This window comes from Phoca vitulina, unplaced genomic scaffold (assembly GCF_004348235.1).
Source record: "Phoca vitulina isolate PV1807 unplaced genomic scaffold, GSC_HSeal_1.0 scaffold1, whole genome shotgun sequence".
Classification (NCBI taxonomy): Eukaryota; Metazoa; Chordata; class Mammalia; order Carnivora; family Phocidae; genus Phoca; species Phoca vitulina.
The window spans coordinates 76,443,836-76,466,920 of NW_022589704.1; the positions used below are offsets into that span (position 1 = coordinate 76,443,836).

The window sequence follows — 23,085 nt, forward strand, 5'->3', positions numbered from 1 at the left end:
TGCGGGGCTTGATCCCAGGACGCTGGGATCATGACCCAAGCCGAAGGCATACGCCTAACGACTGAGCCACCCAGGTACCCCTCCACTTGAGTCTTTGACCCCATTCCCCCTCACCAGCCCAAGAACATATCCTATGCTCCAGCAATTCTCCCGTCCCTCATTATTATTTCTCCCTCTCTGATTTATTAGCATAAAAACACGATGCAAATGTGCCCAACTGAAACAGTAACCACAATGGCAAAATCTCTCTTGACCCTCAACCTGTGTCCAGCTACTACCTTGTTTCTCCTCCCCTAACCTCTACAGCAAAACTCCAAGCACTCCCGGTCTCCGACTCTCCTCCTCCTGCTGTCTCTTGCAGTCACTTCAGTCAGGTGTTTCATCCCCACCCTCTCCACTGAAACTGTCCATGCCAGAATCGCCAATGACCCACACTTTGCTAGGCCCATGGCCAACTCTCACTTGTCGTCTTACAGGACTTAACAGCAGCACTGGTCACAGCTGAGCACTCTCTTCTCCTTGAAACACTGCCTGCACTTGACTCCTTCCTCCCTGGCTACTTCTCAGTCTTTCTAGCTAGTTGTTCCTCAGCGCTCCCACATTTAAACACAGCACCCAGGTTCCTATTTTGGACCTCTTTGCTTATCTATCTACCCCTGTTGCTCTCGAGCATGCCCCTGGCTTTCTACACCATCTATTAATTCCCAAATTTACATCTCCAGCCTAGACCTCTGCCCTGAATTCCAGATTGGCATATCCGACCACTTAACTTAAGATCTCCATTTGGATGACTACAGACATCTTAAAGGGAACATCCCTAAAACTTCGCTCCTAATCTTGTCTCCCAAATCTGCTCATCATGTAGCCTTCCCCATCTTACTTAGTAGATGGCAACTCCATCTGAAGGGGGCCCAAGACAAACACCTTGGGGCCACCTTCCACTCCTCAACCACATACCCAATGTCATTGCCTTTACCGTCAAAAGTAAACCAGAATCTGGTCACCTCTCATCATCTCTACTCCTATTTTCCTGGCCCCATACCACCATCAACACTCACCTAAATCAATGCTGCAGCCTCCTAAGTGGTCTACCTCCTTTTGCCTTTGCCCCTCAAGGTCAATTCTAAACACAGAAGCTAGAATGGTCATGTTAAAATCAAGAGTCAGGTCATGGCACATTTCTCCTCCGAACCGTTCAATAGCTTTCCACTCAGAGTAAAGCCAAACTCCTTTCACTGGTTTAGAAAGCCCTACACAGTAAGGACCCTGTGTGAACTTCAGATTTCATCTCCTACTCTTTCCCTTTTCACTTACTCCGATCCAGCCAACCTGGCCTCCTCCTTTCTGTGCTTCAAGCACAGCAGGCTTATTCCTGCCCCAGGGCCTTTGCACTCGCCCCTTTTTCTACCTAGAATCTTCTTTCCCTAGAACCTCTTACCTTGTTCCCTCATTAAAATTGCTACTGACAAATGGCTACTTCTCCGTAACACTTCCCGGGGCTGGCCTATTTAAAACTGAACACACATTTTCATCACTTCCTACTCCTATTTCTTGGGTAGTTTTTCTACAGTATTAGTAACAATTCTCTGGAGCTGGTCTTCCTGGATTTAAGTCTGACTCAAACCACTTACTGACTATATATGTTCCTGGGCACATTACTTAACTTCTCTGTGTCTCAGTTTCCTCATCAGAAAAATGGGGAGAGTAACATTACCAATCTCGTAGGACTGTTATGAGCTTTAAATTAAGCGAATAGGCTTAAAAGTGTTGGTCCTATTAGGAAGCACTCTGTTAAGTGCTAGTTTTGTTTTTTGGGTTTTTGTTTTTGTTTTGTTTTGTTTCTAAGTGTTAGCTTTTGTTTCATTTCCCCATCATTATCATCTGGAACACTGTATGTTTTCTCAAGTTATTTATCATCTGTTTCCCCTCATTAGAGAGTAAGTTCCCTGGGGCATTTATTTATTTATTTAATGCCGTATTCCCTCTGCCTAGAACAGGGTCTATCTGGCAATGCTCAAAAAATAGTGATTGGAAGAAGACATAAAATGCACATTCCCCTTCTCAAATTCAATTCAGCACCCTTCTGTTGAGTTTGAATTCTAATACTGACCCTCTCTACCTATGCATTTATTTTCCACTTCTGCTTGGACCCACCTTCAGCATCCCTATCCATGGATACCAAATCCTATTTTTCATTTGAATTAGGTTTTTCCGATTCTTAAACCCTGGTTCCACTTATCTAACTTGGAACCTGTCAGTTCACCCTAGATACTCCAGGCTCCAACTTCGACTTTGCTGTTCGAGCTAATCCAACCCACCCGTTAAGCTGGCTCGCTCCCTGTTATGATGGGGATCACCTGCATTAAATCACCTGGAGGAGGAATCTGCCCTTTGAACAAGAATCCTCCAGGTGCTTCTTATAAAGATTAAGAACCACTAAGTCCAGGGGCGCCTGGGTGGCTCAGTCAGTTAAGCGTCTGCCTTCAGCTCAGGTCATGATCTTGGGGTCCTGGGATCGAGCCTTGAGTCCGGCTCCCCGCCCACAGCAGGGAGTCTGCTTCTCCCTCTCCCTACGACCCTCCCCCGCTGCTTGTGCTCCTGCGTGCACTCTCTCTCTCAAATAAAGAAATAAAATTGTTAAAAATTTTAAAAAAGAACCACTAAGTCCAACAGACAGTAATTCTAACTTCCCACCTTTTTACCATATAACCCTTTGAGAACCACTGACCCATAGGAGAGTCTATTCACTCCTAACGTTCCATTATCGCCCACAACCAATGGCTTACTCTGTCTTTAATGGTCACATTTACCCAATAATAACCTAAACAAGTTTATGCCTGTAGGAGGAAAACATCTTCCCTCTAAATACATCACGAAGTATAAATGCTAATTAAAATACACAGGCACTGAGTTAAATCTTGAACATTAAAATGAACCACACCCTTTCTTTTTTAGTAGAATCACATTAAATCCTGGTATTACTTCAAATAGAAATAATACAACAAAACCAAAGAGGACAAGATCTGAATCTGACAATTTTTTTTTTTTTTAAAGAATCAGAACACAAACCTACCTGGTAATTCATGATGGCACGTAAACACATGATACAGACATGTACGTCATCTTTCTTACTCACTAATCTTGAATTTTTCAGGGTTCTTCTGCTTGGCAAAGTATTATATCTACAAATAAAAAGGGAAACTTCTATAAAACTATAGATCACCTTCTCAGCACAGGCACGTGCACTTAAAAAAATGGAAACTGTTCTCTATCTTTACCTGCCCCTAATGAGGATTGTAGTTTGAAACCACCACCATCAAACCCATCACCATGAAGCTATTTCCGTAGACGTCAAGGCCTACACGATTCTAGTACTGGTCATCATCTTGTCAAACCAGATACTATGGACAATGGCACTTAAGTTCATTCACAGCATATAACACATCAGATTATATGTGAGATTCATCAACACCCCCAAGGCTCCTAATCAGGAGATCTGCAGAGGTGATTGCAAACAACATGCTTGCAGAATGAATTTGCAAACGAGAAGGAGTGAAGCTTCATTTATACGTAGACCTTGAATCATCTGACCCCAGTTTAACTGCACCTTCCCATTTCTGCTCTCAGGAGTCCCTGTTAGGAGTTTAAGGCTAGGCAAGGCCATACATTAGCAACTTCGATATCAGCCTGTGATATTAGACCTTAATAGTATGCAAATGCATCCTCAGCCTGATCCCTCAAGTAAAGCCTGGTGGGAAAGCTGAAGCTGAGGTGGAAATGTGCTGGTATTTCACAGGGTGAGGAGGTTTCCATGGTAAGACTCATTCGGAGATCCCACATTGCTAAGCCTTAGTTCTCCCGTCTGGAGATTTCTCAGAGTAAGGAAGTGGCAAGGTCAACATGGTGCTAGGAGACAAGCTACCACCACCACCAAGAGCTTCCAAGTGAGCTGTAAGTGAGTGCCTCCAAGGGCAGTTTTCTCTGCAACTCCAAGCCTGAAGTAAAAGCCAATTTGAAAAATTGTCAACTACTCTCTGATAGCATCAATGACAGAAATGATCTACAAAATAAGCCACAGGCCTTCCTTCTTCCTGAACTAAAGAATTTAAAGGAAGTTCTGATTAATATTAACCACTTTCAAAAGCCCCCACAGGTGCAAAGAGTTGAAAACTGAATTGACAGGTTTGTCTGAAACTGTTCCGCTGAGCAGCCCTTTTAATTCATTTTCTATTCAAAAACTATCAAACAGAAGATGATTTTTTCACATAAGCCTACGAATGAGCCAAATAGATTTGAGAAAAGCACTTCAATATGTCACTTGCCTCCATACACCTGAATGTATAAAATTTGCTTATGCTAGTCTCAAGGAGAATGCTCTATTTTTTTGCTTTATGTCATGTCTGTTTTACATGAATATGCACAGACACACGTATTAAGGAAAAATAGCTACAAGAAAATATGATAGAAATTCAATAAATTATACAGTAATCTCAGGTGATGTGGTTGTAGATTTTTCTTTTTTGTTCACATGTAATCTCTAATTTTCCTATAATTAGAAAAACTTACTTCTATAATAATAGTTTACTATAACCAAAAAGAAGAAGAAGAAGAAGAAGGATTATTCAAGGACTTCCTGCCTTATTCACACTTGGAAATAAAACTGCAGCAATGGAAGTTGGCCTAATTCAGCTCTGAATGCAAAAACAAAGTTATGGAAATGAATTCCGATTTCGGTGGTAGTAAGCACAATTTCAACATCTAGAACAACTCTAAAACATGTCGCTTCACCACAGCCCCAGCCTGAGCATGTCTGCTAACACACCACATGGAGGTCTCACAGAGATTGGTACCTCTTCAAACAATAACCACACAGCCAGCCTGACCCCAATGTCTGCGGGCTTCTTCGTCTGTATCAGAAATTCTTTCCCCACCTCTTTCTTAATTTAGTCTAACCTGTTTTGCATTTCTTTAACGGCATCACTTGTTAAGTATATTATAGCGGCCGATACAGAGAGGGCATTTTTAATCGAAAGCAGTGGCTAACCAGAGCAAAACAAAGTTATCTATGATTAAGTTCAAAAAAGAAAAAAGGTGATTTTCAAGGGAATCAACTGTCCTTATTGCTAAATTATATTTACATGCAGCAATGACTGCAGATCTACTGAACAAAGCAAGTGACTCTGGACGGCAGAGGGATCGGTCAGTTCTACAGAGTTGCACGTTTCTGCATCCCTTCCACATACATTTTAATGATTCTGCCAAACAGACCAAACATACACATTAATGGTGTTTTCTAAGAGATGTAAAGTTACATAAGCAGGTTCCTTCCTTGCACTTAATAATCCAGTTCTTCAGCTTCAGGATTGTAATAAGACTCTAAAAAGCAAAAATGTCTTGGTCATTACTTGCATTATTTGTAGAAACTAGCAAAAATGGATTAATTATGACATTCTAATTAGTAACACAAAAGGTTTCTACTTATTGTAGCAGGTGGGTGATCTCAAATATACATTTTGGATCAACATTTAAAATGTATTTAATATAAAACAGCACATGAATACTTATCAGTATTTAAGGAGCTTAAAACTTATGTCAAATAAAAACAAAGTATATTTTATTGATATTCTATGCTTAAAAAATAGAGATAAGCTTTTTCCCTAAGTGTACAGCATTTAAAAAAAATTTTTTTTTTTTAAGATTTTATTTATTTGCGAGAGAGAGAATGAGAGACAGAGAGCATGAGAGGGAGGAGGGTCAGAGGGAGAAGCAGACTCCCTGCTGAGCAGGGAGCCTGATGCGGGACTCGATCCCGGGACTCCAGGATCATGACCTGAGCCGAAGGCAGTCACTTAACCAACTGAGCCACCCAGGCGCCCATCAGCATTTAATCTAAATTTTGTGTTTCCTCCCATTTTTGGTTTATACAAAAATGGAGAATTAAAGGCAGCATTTGAACTTGTATTTAAAATCATAGCATCACAGTATGTCTTTAAAAAACACCACTACAACCAATAACAAAAAGTCAGCATCGAAAGCCAAAGGGGTATCATTTTTACCAATCTTTCCTGCCGTGGATCAGCAAACGGAAGCCCAAAGAAATTGCAGCCACACAGCAGGTAAAAAGTAAGAGACAAGTGTCCTCACTGGGATTCAGGGCAGTTTCTTCTTACAAGTTGCAACTCACAGACAATATGTCAGGTGATCATGTGAAAAAGCTACTGCCTACAGCCATCTGCACCGGCAAGTTCTTTGTCGAATGCTCATTTCCATCATCCTGACAGCACTGGGTCTAGATAGGTGCCATTCCCCCACTCCCACCAATTATTTCACCAAGCGGGGGTTAAGGCATTTTTTCAGAACACCGTCGTCAATGCACTCGGTAAGCAGTTTGTTTTTTTTTTAATATTTTATTTATTCATTTTGGGTGAGTGACAGAAATGGGGTGGGGGAGGTAGGGAGAGGGACAAGCAGACTCTGCGCTGAGCGCAGAACCCGACGCCGGGCTCGATCCCACGACCCTGAGATCATGACCTGATCTGAAAGCAAGAGTCAGACGCTTAAAAGCCTAACCGACTGAGCCACCCAGGTAAGCAGTTTTCTTTTTAAATCTTTATCCTGTATCACTTATCAGAAAAGTGAAGTTTTTTTTAATTTAATGTAATTTAAATAATGTAATTTAATTTTTAATCTAATTAAGTTAATTTAATTTTAATTTATCCTGTATCACTTATCAGAAAAGTGAAGTTTTTTTTTTTCAATTTAATGGGAAATTTTGCTCCATATTTTGGAACTCTTATTCTAAGAGAATTTTCTCTCATTAAGTAAATACAAGCCGATAGAGGTCACAACTCTTTACCTCTGCAAATACAAATATTTGCAGATGACCTAATTTAGGATCACATTAAATCTCTTTGGCTTGATTTTAGGGACTGTGCCATGAGTTAGCAGGTACACTCATCTACTCTTCAACAAGCACATATTGTGGAATTTGACAATCTATTTAATTAGATATTTGGTTTATTTGCTTTAATTATCACCTGATTAACTTATCACCTTTTTTTTCTGTTTGCTTAGTTTTAAATTCAGCTCTAATGTATTGGAGTACCCAAAAAACATGTCCCTATGTAGCTGGTTTGAATAGATCCCTTTGAATTGACCCTAAAATACCAACAGAGTTAAGACTAACAATTTCCTGGATCCACTTTAACCACAACAAGGACACCTGGACAAAGTGAGCCATCTAAAAGCACTGGCCTTGATTAAGGAGTACACTTGCACTGTGATGAGCACTGGATGATGTATGGAAGTGTTGAATCGCTATACTGTGCACCTGAAATGAATATTACACTGTGTTAACTGGAATTTAAATAAAAACTTAAAAATAAAAGTACTTGCCTCTGATGTTCTCCACCAGCCACAGGAAATCAAACTAAAACTCATGTTTAAGGTCCAATGCTGGTTTTATTAAACATCTCCTGTTTATGCTAAACCTACTAAGTGTTAAGGAAAAACAAAAGATAACGAAAGATGGTGCTTCTGCCTTTAAGGACTCATCGCTTAGTTTAGGAAGCAAGAGATAACTACATTGACAGCCCCTGTATGAAATGTGCTCTGCCCACACTCCAACCCCAGCCCCTCCTTCTGCTGCATGCACAGGATCATGTACAAAATAAACTCAGCAGGACACACACCTGCACAGCACAATATGGTGGAGTGATGACAGTCACATCTCAAAGAAGTATCATCCTTAAAATCCCCATGGAGTGAACCTTTCTTCAATCGAGCCAGGTTTGACTGAGTTAATACAGACCTATTCCTGGAAATGGTCTTTAGGCATACGAAAGGTGTTTTTAAATAGGGTTCTGATTCAAGAAGTCAATCTAAAAGGGATGGACAAATTGTGGGGTGAGTCTCATAAAGGTGACATGACAATGAAGATAATTGAACATGAACTATTACCAATGCAGATTTAAAACCTACCCATCTCTTGTGATCCTTGGATTCATCACTTTTGTCTGTATTTTAAGTGTGGATGTGTGTTACTTTCCAAAGAAAGAAAGAAAAAAAGCTGCATAAAAATAAACACTTGTAGACGGTCTAGGCTTAGATTCCCCTAAAGACAGAGGGCCAGCTAAGGGTGTGATCAGAATGCCTTTTCCACTTCAATCATCCTGTAGAAGGCTTCCCACAAGGCCTCTGATGTGGAAAGCTGGCCCTGCTCTACCCTCCTAAAGCAAGATGTAGCATTTCTGGCATGAGGCCCAATTCCACAACACATGTAACAAAAGAACCAAGTATCATCAGAAAAACTGGACTTTGAAAAAAATCTCATTCGCTGGTGCTGCAAAGGTCCACCTGGACATCAAGAAGGAGGCTGAATACAATGATTAACAGTTTCCATAGACAAAGGATGAAGGTAAGTGATTAGTGCCATAAAACTCCACCAAATGTATGAGTTACAGATTCCCTCAATGTTGGGTTGGAAAATCAGCAATAATCAGTGACCAATTAAAAACTCAAACGGTTCAAAACTAGTCATCGAAACCAAATGCACAGGTGCTGTTGCATAATCATGTTGACACATGTAAATAAGGTTCACGCTATCGTAGTTGAAAGAAAGGGTGGGTAAAGCAGCGTGCATCCGGTTCCACGCCATAGCCTTGAGGCTAAACCCTGTTCGCCTTTCACAAGCACCGATCATCCTAGTTCAGCTCTTTGAAAAGACTTTCCACAAAGACCTGAGCTTTACAAGGGATTAAGTGGGTGACTCAGCAGGAGGTATGGGTGCTTCCGTGGTAATCTAATAAACTTGGCACACGTACCATTACAGAATTATTCACAGTGAAACCAATTGCTACAGTATTTCCTTCCTGAAGTTATTAGGAAACTTCTCATAAAACAGAGACTATTTGAGCAGAGCCAGATTGCAGACTGTCGCTCTGGTTCACTGTGGTGTATTTAAAAGGCCCCAGTGAGAGGCAGCACTCATTTCTCCCAGTCTCCTATGGATAACTGAGGCAGACGAGCCACATTCCTGACCCACGGAATAGGTTTTGAGTGATCCCAGGTTCTGTCAACAGCTAATGGTGTCTGTTCCCTTAACAGAGGCTTCAAACTGGTTTCTTCGCTAGTTCTCTAACCACACAGTACATCATAGCTTCATCTAGGAGGAGGAGGAAAAGAGGCTTGGAAAGAACTTCATTTCCATTCTGCCCCTCTGCGGGCTGCCAGGCTGATGGTTTGCACTGTGATTACGGAGCTACTGGTTTTCGAGGCTACTGTGGACCTAGAGAGGGAGGGAGGGAGAACAGGGCAAGTGAAATGCCACAAAGCCAGCTGTTGCTACCAAGATTCACTCATTTTTCCTAAATAAATGCTCCCCAGATTGCTGCAAGACGAGCTAATTTCTAGAATTCTGAAACAGTTGACTCTGGCATATTTTGCCCATCTCCTCATTGTTTTTATGGATGACAGCATTCAAAGAGTCCTGACTCCCTCATTTTCACTGACCTCCCTATCAGACATTTAGAGATCATTTTCTGCCCAATGAAGTCATTCTGAATATGTGTCACTATTCCTTTAAATTAATGGGAGCACGTCTAATGAGGTCCCGAAACAATTCGGTCTCTCTGGTGACTCAGGGCAACTTCCTGGAGACATGAATCTTGGAGAGAATGCTCTCAGATTCCAGAGGAAAAACCAAGGGAATAAAGTACTGAATGGAGAGATTGTGAACTAATGCTAGGACCACTGAAGTACAGGACCTAAATGCTGGCTGTCCCAAGAACCTTTCTTCCCCACTTTGGGCAAGGCAGAGCTTTGGGGCTCTGGATGCCTGTACACAAAAGATGGTTTCCCAGAGGCAGATAACAACCCTGAGTCCAATTTTTGGAGCACCTGGCTATTTGTAGGGGGGGAAAAAAAAAAAATGGGAGATGAGTATTTAGGGATTTTTTTTTTTTTTTTTTGAGGTCTCAAGATTTTTAAGGAAATCCTGTCTTTGAGAGGTCATTTTGACCAAAACCTTGCAGGGAAACTAATACCACCAAATTTCTCAGACCCTGTTCATCAACTTTTAGAACTGTCTGCTATCCTGTCAAGCACTGAATTCAAACTAAAATGTTACCCTAGCATTTGAAGATGACACACTGTCTTGGAGGGAGTTGCCAATCAGAATTCACAAGATTCTGTGGATATGGAAAAAAAACAGATCATAAAACTAACGGGAGATCAAAACCAAACAGAAATGACTCTAAGCACTTGTATTAATTGTATGCACCAGTAGTTATATGCACATGAAATAATAAAGTTCTAAGTCAAACCAGTGTAATAGGCAGACAAACTAAGCAATTTCTACAAATACCTCTTAAGAAACCTATACAAAACATGTGCTGTTTAGTACTACGGTGACACCTGCCATCTGAGCCACCTACTTCATGCGCAGCAATGACCTTGCCAAGCAGCAGGTGGTGAGCAGCTCAACCTGCCTGGCACTGGCAGCAGGAGCCACAGGGACAGAAGGTGTTTTAAAAGCCTTTCGGAATGACTGAGTGAGCTCCAAACCATCGACTTACTCTAGTAAGAAATGACAAGGCAAGTCAAACCCGAATGTTTGCCTCCAGAAAAAAGAGAATGGCAAGGCCAGCAAAGAAAACCCAGGGAAGCAACGGTCTTGGCATCTTCCTGACTACAGAGGAGATACACAGGAATTTTTCTTGCCAGGCACATGTTGGCTGCCTGACATACACGTAACGCTTGTTAGGGTTCTGGTTAGAGTCATGCTGTGCTGTCCTTAAACCACTACTCATTGTAAGAGGGTTTAAAAAGGAAGCTATAGTCATTTTGAATTAGTTCCTCATGGTTAGGAATACAACAGACAAGTTGAACTACATCAAACTAAAAAGCTTCTGCACAGAAAGGAAACAGAGTGAAAAGGTAACCTATAAAATAGAAGAAAATATTTGCAAACCATTAATACCCAAAACATATAAGGAACTCCACTACTCAACAGCAAAACAAAACAAAAAAACAAATAACCCAATTAAAGAACAGGTGAAGGACCTGAATAGACATCTCTCCAAAGAAGACATATAAATGACTGACAGTATCTAAAAAGATGCTGAACATTACTAATCATCAAGGACATGCAAATCAAAACCACAATGTGACATATCACCTCACTGCATCAGGATGGCTGTTACCAAAAAAAACAAAAAACAAAAAACAAAAAACAAGCAATAACAAGTGCTGGCAATGATATGGAGAAAGTGAAACCCTTATGCACTGTTGGGGGGGAATATAAATTATGCAGATACTATGGGAAAAAGTATGGAGTTCCTCAAAAAAAATAAAAATAGCACTACCATATGATCCAGCAACCTCACTTCTGGGCATTTATCCAAAAGAATGGAAATCAAAATCTCAAAGAGATATCTGCACACATGTATTCCCGGCAGCATTATTTGTAAGAGCCAAGATGTGAAAACAATCTAAATGTCCATCATCAACAGATGAATGGAGAAAGAAACTGTGGTTAAATAAAGAAATAGTAATTAGGTGACATGGCAGAGGTGTTGGCTAATGCTATTGTAATCATAAGGCAGTATACAAATTTTTTCAAATCAACAGGTTGTACATCTAAAACTTACACATTATATAATTATAGCTCAATAAAAAATAAAATATTACATATTCACACACACACACACACACAAAATATTAAGTCATGAAAGACAAAGAAAGGATGAGGAGCTGTTCAAGTTAAAGGACACTACACAGACACAACTACTAAACACAATAAATGATCCTTACAGAGTGTGGATAGAGTTTTAAAAAAAATGAAATGGAAAGCAGTGGGATAACTGATGAAACTCTCAGACTGGACTAAGAAACAGTGTCAATATTAAAACAGTCTTACTTTGATAACTGTACCATGGTTATGTAAGAGTGTGTCCTTGTCTTAGGAAATCTACACTAAAATTAGGTGTAAAAGGACACAATTCTGTAACCTCCTTTCAAATGATTAGAAAGGATGTATGTTTACAAAGCAAATGTGTAAACAGTAAAGTAAATGGACAAAATGTGAATTTTTGAATCTGTATTAAGGGCGTAAGGGGGATCACTGTAATCTTATAATTTTTAAAAATTTTAAATGTTATCAGGATGCCTGGGTGGCTCAAGTCGGTTAAGCGTCTGCCTGCTGCTCAGGTCATGATCCCAGGGTCCTGGGATGGAGTCTGGAACCGGGCTCCTTGCTCAGCAAGGAGCCTGCTTTTCCCTCTGCCTGCCGCTCCCCCTGCTTGTGCTCACACTGACAGATAAATAAAATCTTTCAAAAAAAATAAACGATATCAAAATAAAAAGTGAAAAGGAAACATGCATTTATCTAATGGAATATTATTTAGTCTTTAAAAAAAAAAAAAGGAAATCCTGCAATGTGTACCAATATGGATTAACCTTGAGAATGTCCTGCTAAGTGAAATAAGCCAGGCCCAGAAGGACAAATGCTGCATGAGCCTATTTAAAGGTATCTACAACAGTCCAACTCTTAGAAGCAGAGAATACAATGGTGGTTGCCACCGGCTGAGTGGAGGGGGAACACTGGGAATTGTTAATCAATGGGTATAACGTTTCAGTTATACAAGATGAATAAGTTCTAGAGATCTGCCGTACAACATTGTGCCAATAGGGTGCCTGGGTGGCTCAGTTGGTTGAGCAACTGCCTTCGGCTCAGGTCATGATCCTGGAGTCCCTGGATTGAGTCCCACATCGGGCTCCCTGCTCAGCAGGGAGTCTGCTTCTCCCTCTGATCCTCCCCCTCTCATGCTCTCTGTCTCCCATTCTCTCTCTCAGGTAAATAAATAAAATCTTTAAAAAAAAAAAAAAAAAACATTGTGCCAATAGTTACCAATACCATACCGTACGCTTAAAAATTTGTTAGGAGGGTAAGATATCATGTTAAGTGTTCTTACCGCAATAAAAAAAATAAAAGGAGATGGAGCTCCAGGAGATGGGTGGCTCAGTCAGTTAAGTGTCCAACTCTTGGTTTCGGCTCAGGTCATGATCTCAGGGTCCTGAGATCAAGCCCTGTGTCGGGTTCTATACTCAACATGGGGTCTGCTTAAGACTCCATCTCCCTCTCTCTTTGACCCCCCCATCTCTAAAATAAATGTAAAAAATAAAAATAAAAATAAAAATAAAATAAATAAAAATTTAAAAGGGGGGGGTACCTGGGTGGCTCAGTTGGTTAAGCCACTGCCTTTGGCTCTGGTCATGATCCTGGAGTCCCAGGATCAAGTCCCACATCGGGCTCCCTGCTCAGCGGGGAGTCTGCATCTGCCTCTGACCCTCCCGCCTCCCATGTGCTCTCTCTGTCTCTCTCTCTCTTTCTCTCTCTCTCAAATAAATATCTTGAAAAAAATAAATTTTTAAAAATAAAAAAAATAAGAGGGGTATATTAAAAAGAAGAGGTGATAACCATAAGAATGAAGGATACGAAGCATGTCCATGATAATTCTGGAAATACAGGAAAAAGAGCACTACTTCTGAACAAAAGCTAGATGTAATCAACAATGGATATGTTCGGAGATCTACATCTGCAAAGCACCAAGCACTTAGTAAACACCAAAATGGAAGCTACTGCTCACCCAGTGATACTCTGAAATAAGCCTGATCAGCAATCTATTGTTTTAACAACATATCCATATTTCTAGACATTGACATCCTCTTGTGTGTGGGTTGTGGACAAGTCTGCCTCTCCCTGTGACCTTGTACTCTCCACAGACAATATATTACTGCAGAACCTTGAATGAGTAGTTCCTGAACTGACCTAAACCAGACTTTCCCAGAGTCTGGCAAAAAATGTTTTTCAAAAGTCTGTAGACCTTTCTTGCTAATACTTGTGAAGTTTGTACTACTGAAGTCCTAATGGCAACAGGAAAAAGGAAAGGTATATTTTTTCTCTTAAAAAAGTATTTTCAAACAGTCTAACTATTCAGATATCAAACTAGTATCTACCTATAAATAAACAATAGTAATTAGAACTTCCTTGGAAGCTTAAGGTAAGGGTTTAACTCAACTGGGATGCAATGCCAACTGGATATTCACATAATTTGGCATAATTTTACTAGTCTTTTATGGTTCCAAGGTCTGGCCTTAATATAACTTTACCAAGATTTGGGGTTTTAGGTTTCCTCTGTTACCCTTCAGACATGACATCACTTGGGCATATTTCTTCTATCAATTAAACTCATAAAATATACGATGCTGAAAAAAATGAAGCAAGCACTTTCTGATGGTCTCCACAGCCAAAAGAAACAGAGCTGAAAGAGTTGAATCCAGACAGTTCAAAGTGGAGCTAAAGAGAGAAAGGGAAACAGAGGATGGGGAAGGCAGAGGGAGATAGAGACAGAGAGACACACAAACCTCCTAATTAATTTTATTAGTTATTGAAATTCTCCGTTTGTCTACATTTCCCATCACAGGACCAGCTAACAACTAGAACAGAACCTATGAATCAAAATATTTCCATATATACTTTTTGAACAGAATAAGTGAACAAACAGGCTGCCAACCCATCATATGAATGGAGAGCCAGTATTTGTCTGAATTTTCTGATTTTTCATTATATTCCCTTTGACAAAGGCATTTGCTATTGAGTTGCTAATTAATCTGTATATATCCCTATGTGAGGCATGTTCAAGGAAACCATCTATCTCCTGTGACCTTTAAATAGAAATATTTCTATGTTTATCCCAAATTACCCCCTCTTTTTCACAAACCTTCAATAGATCGTTGCCAATGAGCTAAAATGACCATTCCTTAGCCTGGCCTTCAAAGTATTACATAAACTGGCTCTAAACTGCTTCCAGCCAGACTCATCTATTCATTGTTTCCTAAACAAACCATGTGGTCTTAGCACTGAGCCACTGCTCATTACCCTCTCCCTCCTTCCCCCTCTTCCATAGCCCCTCCTCCAGGTCTTACTCACAGCTCTTCCACAGCCAGACCACATCATGAATCTCCCCTAGGTTTTATTGTCACTCTAGCTTTGAAAGCTCCATACTTTGGTTTTGGTTAGACTCAGGACACTTAGCATATGCCAGCGTGCAAGAACACACATACACATGTTTTCTCAATCAAATCATAAAAACACTTGACATAGGAGTCAGAAGACTGATTCTAAATCCTGGCTCTATCACTAGATATGGGTAACTTCTCTGAGCCTTGGCGTCCTCATCTGGAAAATGGGGCTAATAATCCTTGAATACCTCCCAAAAGATTTCATAAACATGTGTCCTTTATCAGCCACAGATCTTATACAAATAGTGTAATGATCTTTTTTTTTTTAAGATTTTATTTATTTATTCATGACAGAGAGAGAGAGAGGCAGAGGCAGAGAGAGAAGCAGGTTCTCCGCTGAGCAGGGAGCTTGATGTGGGGCTCAATCTCAGGACCCCGGGATCATGACCTGAGCCGAAGGCAGACACTTAACCGACTGAGCCACCCAGGCGCCCCAGTTTAAGGATCTTTCTGTATGTTATAAGTCTTGCTGATGAAGGTACTGGACCACAGCTGTAGGAAGTTCCAGAGTCATCTTCCATTTTTCTCTCAATCCTATGTGGTTAACATTGACTAACTACTCACTATTGAGCCAAGTTCTTTACAGGAATTAATTTAATCTCCTAACATGGGCGGCAGGTCCCAGAGCCTATCATCTCTACCAACCAGAGACCTGTGAGACAGATCCTCAACAATGCATTGGCCAGACGACTTCCATATCATAGCCTCTCTCAGTTGGAGAGCCTCTCCCTTGGAGAAAAGACCCAATGAAGAGATGGAACAAGTGAAATCCATGTTTCTCATAGTGGGAAATGCTGGACAAATCTGCCTGTATGGTGCACCACAAGCTATAATTAAAGCTGTCACCATTTTCACCAGCAGGGCCATTAAAACAAGCTCCCAGCTGAAAAGCTGAAATGTACATTCTTAACCCAAGTACAGTTTTCTCTTTTTACAACTTCAAATAAACAAATACAAAAATCTGAAACACAACAACCCAACACCTTCAGTTGTTTCTGCTTACAGAATGTGCTGAAAAGTAAAACTGAAAGTCTGTAGTTGCAGATTATTTTTACAGAGTCTGCAAATTTAGAAAGTCTTTATTTTATAGATAATTACTGCATTTTCTGGAACCTCAGATCTTCAGGACAAAAGTCTATCAGGTTAAGGAGTTTCTTCAACATCTCTCTTCCCTCAGAAACAATATTCAGGTGTTACCTATAATGACTATCTTCTTATTCTTTTCTCTCCCACTCCTTTACTCTTACCCTTTTTTTTTGCCTTTTTACCTTACTTTTTTACCTTTATTCTTTACTTTCCTTTTCTCTCTTTCTAAATTCAGTGTTAATAAAAATTTCAGTCAGTATCTGTCATCTTATCTCATGAAGACAGAACTCAAACTTTGCGAAAAAATTTTTAATATATTTTTCTTTGTAGTTTTCCCCCCTGTAAATTGGACCTTATGGAAATAGATAAGATTTCTCAATATCTGTCCATATGGAAAGTTAGAATACAAGGAGTTAAGAAGAAGGAACACATGTAGAACAAAATAAAGATTACAACTCTCAATACTGAAGACGATCAAGGATCTGAGTTGATTTTGTCTAACTTGGGGGGCAGAAGAGGGAAGAGAATAGAGAACAGTGATCATTTTAGAAATTATATCCCTAATTTATATAAACTGGACAATGAACAGAATTAAGTTCTCCTTGTTGTGAATCAAAGTAAAAAGTGCTTTAGCTTCCAACTATACAATTCACAGATCTTTTTTATCTCATACTATAGTGGTTTAAAGTTAAGAGGTTACATGATTTTCTTCCCCCAACAATTAAAATTGAAGGTAAAATGCTACTGTTGAAATAAAAGAACTCTGAAGAGCTTCCGAGAGCTCCACTCTTCTAGAATACCGCTTACTTTATAAGCAAATTGGTACAGATTTAGTGTACCCATATATCTACATAAAATCAGGAAAACTGCTGTGAACACAAGCATTTATTGCAATCAAGCCTAATCAAATTATGGGCCAATGGTGCACATATGGAAATTGGTCTGCAGGAACTAGGTAACTCCTTGGAGAGTAAGGTCTTAGCACAATGCCTCATCGACAAACCTCATCCAACTAATCACATCCGAGAACCCTTCCAGATTCCAACTTTGCTATTTCTACTAATGATTCTCTCTCTCTTCTAATCAATCATATGCAAAATTTTCTCTTTACCACTATGACCACCAAGTCAATTCCGGAACATCTTCTTACTTGGCTTTTGCTCTATGTTTTTCAGGTACCACCTGCAGAGGTCCAAGCAATAGCAGTCTTTTCCTCCAATCAACATCCAGTACATTCCCCAGACTCTACACACCTGAAAAGATCAGCCACCTCATGTGACTTCCCATTCCACTGCCTACCAGATAAAAACCAAACTCCAAAATTCAAGGTTCTTTATTATGTGGCTTCTCCCTGATTCACAAGTATATACTACATGTATTTTAGGTCAGTTCTAAAACATCATAAAAACAAAAATTTGAGAAAAGCTCACTCATAATCTCCCCTTTGGTTAAAAAAAAAAAGTCACTTTTTTCATTTAATAAGCTTCCCCCCTTCAATGCCTTCCCATCTGCAAATAGGTAACAATGAAATTGTATAAATACGGAACTTTTTGTCTTACTCCTGTCATTTGTTTAGGAAACACTTTTTCCTATTTCTGTGTTAACTTGTTTTGTAATAGTCAGATTGACCAGCTACACTGACCAGCACACTGATCAAGGTCTCCGCTAGATCCTCTGGCATCTTCGTGTGAAGTAGAAAAAGGCACATCTTCTGAGAAGGATTTGCAAAAGCCCCTCCTGCAGGGTACAACCCCCATAAAGACACGTGGACACCCTGATATTAAAACAGGCTCTTTATGAAGGAGAAAAAAATCATCCTGTGCAGGATAACATGGTTTGGAAGCTGGAGTCAGGCCAGCTCACTTCATATCCTACCTCCTATACTTGCTGTTTGATCCCAGGCAAGTTGCTTAACCACTAGAGACCTCAGTTTCTTTGCAGGGATAACAGTCGTCATATCTCGTAAACCCACTGTGAGCGGTAAATCACTGAAGGCCCTTAGAACAGTGCCTGGCACACAGTAGATGCTCAATGTTTTCCTCCCCAATAAAAATTATATCAATGTTATCTACATCTCTGTGCCTATTTTTAAGATTTTATTTATTTGACAGAGAGAGAGACAGCAAGAGAGGGAACACAAGCAGGGGGGAGTGGGAGAGGGAGAAGCAGGTTTCCCGCTGAGCAGGGAGCCCAACACAGGGCTCGATCCCAGGACCCTGGGATCATGACCTGAGCCGAAGGCAGACGCTTAACGACTGAGCCACCCAGGCTCTCCTCTGTGCCTATTTTTAAATTACTTTAAAAAATTAGTCCCATGGGGGGAAAAATGCTTATCAACAAGCATCTAAATTTGAACTCTTCATCTCTTCATGTAAATTCACTAAAGATAGAGGTGGTCAATAGAATGATGACTATTCAGGAAATGTCATTCCTTTAAGATAATAATCTCAAGAAAAACAATGAAATTTGTTCTGGGGGATCTCAAGAATAAATACTAATAGAAGTTAACATCTTAGAGGAAACGTGGGTGTTGGTTTCCTCACCACACTGGGAAGGGTCAATCGGGGTGACCCTCAAGGCCTACCAGCTTTGGATGTATATGACCCAATCTCGCCATTAAATCACCCTCTACCTCATCACAAAGCTCCTGCTCCAGAAAGGACAGGTTCTTCCCTCTTTCCCAAACATGCCTGACCTCTGATGTAAGCTTTTGCTCATCTCATGCTTCTTCACTTTACTTCCACCAGAAGCACTTTCCTCACCCCGAACGTCAACTCTGGTGTCACCCAAAGTCCCAGTTAAAATCTGACCCCTTCTTCCAGGCTCTCAGTGCTCCATGGATTTCTTTAAAAACTCAAAACATTTATTTATTGTCTATGTCACTCCTTATTTAAGTCTAATGGCATGAAGTAATCATTCTTAAAAATTAAAAAATTACTTTCTCTTATATCTGAATACAACCTTTGTCTTCAAAAACCTAGCACGTACACATGTGCATATACAGCATCATTTATTTTAGCTCGACCTATAGCCACGTTAACAGAGATCTTAACTGAAGGCACACAAGACTGTAAGCTTACAAGACCACACAATTCCGGTCTCTACTGCATCAATATCAACATTTTTACCACTGGCCAAGCTGACAAATTCATGTAATACAGCATTTAATAGCTGATATAACTGAAGGTGAATGTCATGTCCTAAAATTTTTACTAATCCATTTTAAATAGTTAAAAAATAAAGTCTGAATACAAAGAGGAGAGTGTGCGTCAACATTACAATTTTCTTTAAAAACGGTGTTTTTCTTTAATCAAGCCCCATTTATAAAGTGTTTTAAATTTCTTGAAATCTCATTTCCTCTTCCAAGTTTAACTAACACTTTTTACCAAGTGATAGAGGATAAGATAACTCAATCTACATTATCATCTGGAGATTAAGACAAGGAACTAAAAATCTACATTTGAATAAAGACATATTCCCATCAAACAAAGCTACCAGAATAAGCTACAGAACATGAATACCCTTCTATGCTTTCCCAAAAAATTGCAACATGAATACAATACACCTTAGAGGGTCAAATTCTTAAACTGAGGAATCATAATATGGTAACAGAGTGCATCGAAGTTTAAAAGGCAGTGGGCTTCATTCCAGTACAGGTGATGGGAAGCCATGAGATTATCGTATTATAAAATGGGGAGCAGTCGTGATACCCTGCCACCATGCACGACAAGCTCTCGTGGGCGTCATGTTCACCCGTGACTTACGAGATGTTCCGGTTTGAAGCCTCATCATCAGTGTGTAAACTGAAGCTGCTCCAGAGGCAACAGGGAGAGAAGCAGCTCTGGTGGCATTTGAACTGAAGATACTCAGGCAGAGAAACCCATCTGGTGGTGGTGTAAGGAATGAATGGAACCGGAGGAAGAGGAGACAGTAGGATGAGAAAGGACAAAGTAGAGGAGGCGAAGACAATCAGAAAGGAGATGGCAGAATGGAAAAGAAGGACAATGAAAAGAAAGCCTAAAAGTGAAGGAAGTGTGGGGAGCAGAGAAAGAAAGGGGAGAGAAGGAGGAGGAGGAAGAGGAAAAAAATGTAAACAATCTTTGGGTATATGAAAAGCAACATGTACCATATGCCTGTACTTCTGATTGCTGTTTGTTTTTTTAAGTCACAGATGCTATCAAATGACCAAATACAGAATTAGAATCCAGGCACAAATCCATGAACCACAAGAGCTGGAATATCACTGATAGACATTGTTTAAAAACAAAAAGTCTAAACTTCAGGTCAATAAGGGGGCATGAAAGTTACTGCCACATTGATTTTCTTCAGTTACTAGAACCCATGAAGGAAGAATCAAAGGAAACCCAAATGTTCCATTCCTCAGCCCAAAACTATTCAAACGCAAGACAGAAGAATGTGATGTTGGTTTCTTAGTTGGTCATCTTCTAGCACATCTGCCAACCAAAAAGGTCAGATAATTGCTGAGTTTCTCAGAAGAGCATTTCCATCATGTCTATCTTTACACTTTGGGTCTATTTTTCCAATTTGAAATGAATTCTGGCGAGTTCTACCTTGAGCCAACAGTCAAGCAAGTCAGGCTGGACACGGATGTCCCGGTACTATGCCTTCTAGAGTACAGGACTACAGTTCTCCTCAAATCGAAGATATTCCCATATTTTATTGACTCTTCCACAAACAATGTGCTCTCAATGAACAGTCTTCAATAATTCAAAATTAGGCCTAACGAATTATTAATCAGAAAAATGAATCCTTATTGAGGTGGTAGCTGGCCAATAGGTGATACATTCCAGGTAAGAAATGATAAAAAAGCAAATTAAAATGTGCTTTGTAATTAAATTCCTTACACATAATTATATCTATACTAATGGTAAGAATTTCCATTTCACATACAAAGGTCATTAATGGAATTCTTCACACACGTCTGGCCTTTCTTCAACTTCTAAATCAGCCTTGTCCACATGTAAAGTTGAGGCAGGCTAGCTAGTTATAGAGCTCTTGGCCTGTTGCAAATACCACGAGACGGACTGAGACACTGCTCTTCATTATTATTAAACCATTCAAAACCCATTAATATTTTTGGCATTTCCAAACATGGAAAATCTGAATGGTTGATTGGAAGCATCATATTCAAATATCAAACCCTTCGGCGAAACTGAACTTCATTATCAAGATATTAACTTTCTATGACCAAAACCCAAGTCAAAGAGACAAGAGGTAATTAAAAGACTAATAATATGAAAATTCTGCAAGCCACATTTTCACTGATTTACAACTTGATACATGGACCCTACTACCAATGACCCCAATACCTATGGGAATCTTCAACACTGACCCGAACATCCACTTGCCAGATCAAGCCTGAAGTGACATAAATATTTCAAGCTATGAAGAATAAGCAACAGTGGGGAAGGGGGGCTAATTAATAAAATGTTTACTGAACTATTTATGAACTTGCTCTGGATGTCATCTCTATGTTGACAGGCAGGAGTTCTGATTTACCCATCCATGTATCTTAACTGTAAGTACAGTGCCTGGCAAATTATGGAAGCTCAAAAATATTTTTCAGTGAATGAATGACTGTAGGTATGAGTGAATAAACAATCTCAGTGATATTATACCCATTAGTCGTACAGGCGGTCAGCACCCATCCTTCCTTAGCATGGTGGCATTTCAGCCATGAAAGACTAGAGAAGAAGCCTTAGGAAAACAAAAGGTTGACAACTGAGCACACTTAACCAAAGGAACACTGCCTAAAAGCATTTAATTAATAAAAATGATGACTACAGCATTTTGCACCTCTAAGAACACGTCCCACAGAACACATGCCTGAGTTACCACTGGAAGAAGGGAGGGGAGAAGAGAATGAAGAGTCAACAAGGAATCCCTGAGATCCTCAAATCTCAAGAGGTGCTGCCTCTACCCAGAAAACAGAGCCTAAATCACGCAGTCAGTATCTCCCTGGTTTCGAAAACTTGTCTATGGAGTCCGCTGCGCTCTATCATTTGGCAGCAGAATTCTCTTTCTGCACCAAATGAAGGGCTGGTGTTTCCCAAAAACTATTTAAACCTGTAGAGTATGGCCCAGGAGATGATCCCATGAACTCCCGAAGAAACTTTCCATTTGCATCGTTGCAGATATAAGTGCTGTGTGGGAAGATACAGCACTGCGTAGCCCAGGATCATCAACAGAAGCAAGGCACTCTGCGATCCCAACGTCACCTACCGAACGCGCCTCCCTCCTGGTTCCCGGAACTCACCGCAGCGCAGAATGTCTTCCTGAGCGGGACACACTGTTGCCCACGGGGGAGGGCAGGTTGCTCCCTCTGTGCAGATCCTCGATGGACCTACTCCAGGGCTTTGATTTGTCCACCGAGCTCTCCACAGTGCTTTCCACGCTTTCGAAATCAAAACTAAAACAAAAGAGAAATGCCACTGAAGACTTAAAAAGTGGACAGTCACACAAATACACGGATGTGCGTAACTGGCTCCTTCCTATGATGCATCCGCGCCCAATAATGGGCAGTCCTTGCAAACAAAGAAAACCGAAAAGGCAATGCAAAAAGAATTTCCACGGACTCAGAGTTAGCTTCGAAAATCCAAAATGACAAATACTGGGCAAGGCAAAAGAAGAGTCGAACTACAAGGAAAAAATAAATAGTACTGTATTATTTGTATTTTACTACAAGGCTTACTAACTTACCAATGGCTAACACTGCTATGGTGAAAGGGGAAGGAAAGATCTTACAGCTGTCTTCATTTTGCTTTAACAAGTCAATATGTAGACTTATACTAATTTATTCCTACCCATCAATTTTCACTGAGCATTTTCTCCTAGTGTGTTGGCAAGTGTACTTTTGCAACCATATGTGATACATTACTTGCAAAGTTATGGATTTGC

At 40.2% G+C, this 23,085-nt stretch overlaps 1 protein-coding gene across 5 annotated transcripts in view; it reads right to left on the reverse strand.

Moving 5' to 3' along the window:
* Positions 1–23,085, reverse strand: part of FMNL2 (formin like 2) — a 302,656-nt gene that overhangs the window by 63,545 nt on the left and 216,026 nt on the right. For all 5 annotated transcript variants that reach the window (XM_032410419.1, XM_032410429.1, XM_032410457.1 and 2 more), the window contains exons 6-7: positions 22,445–22,597; positions 3,074–3,182 (exon numbers count right to left, since the gene is read on the reverse strand). In XM_032410419.1, coding sequence (XP_032266310.1) covers positions 3,074–3,182; positions 22,445–22,597 — 262 coding nt within the window. The remainder of the gene's footprint in view (positions 1–3,073; positions 3,183–22,444; positions 22,598–23,085) is intronic.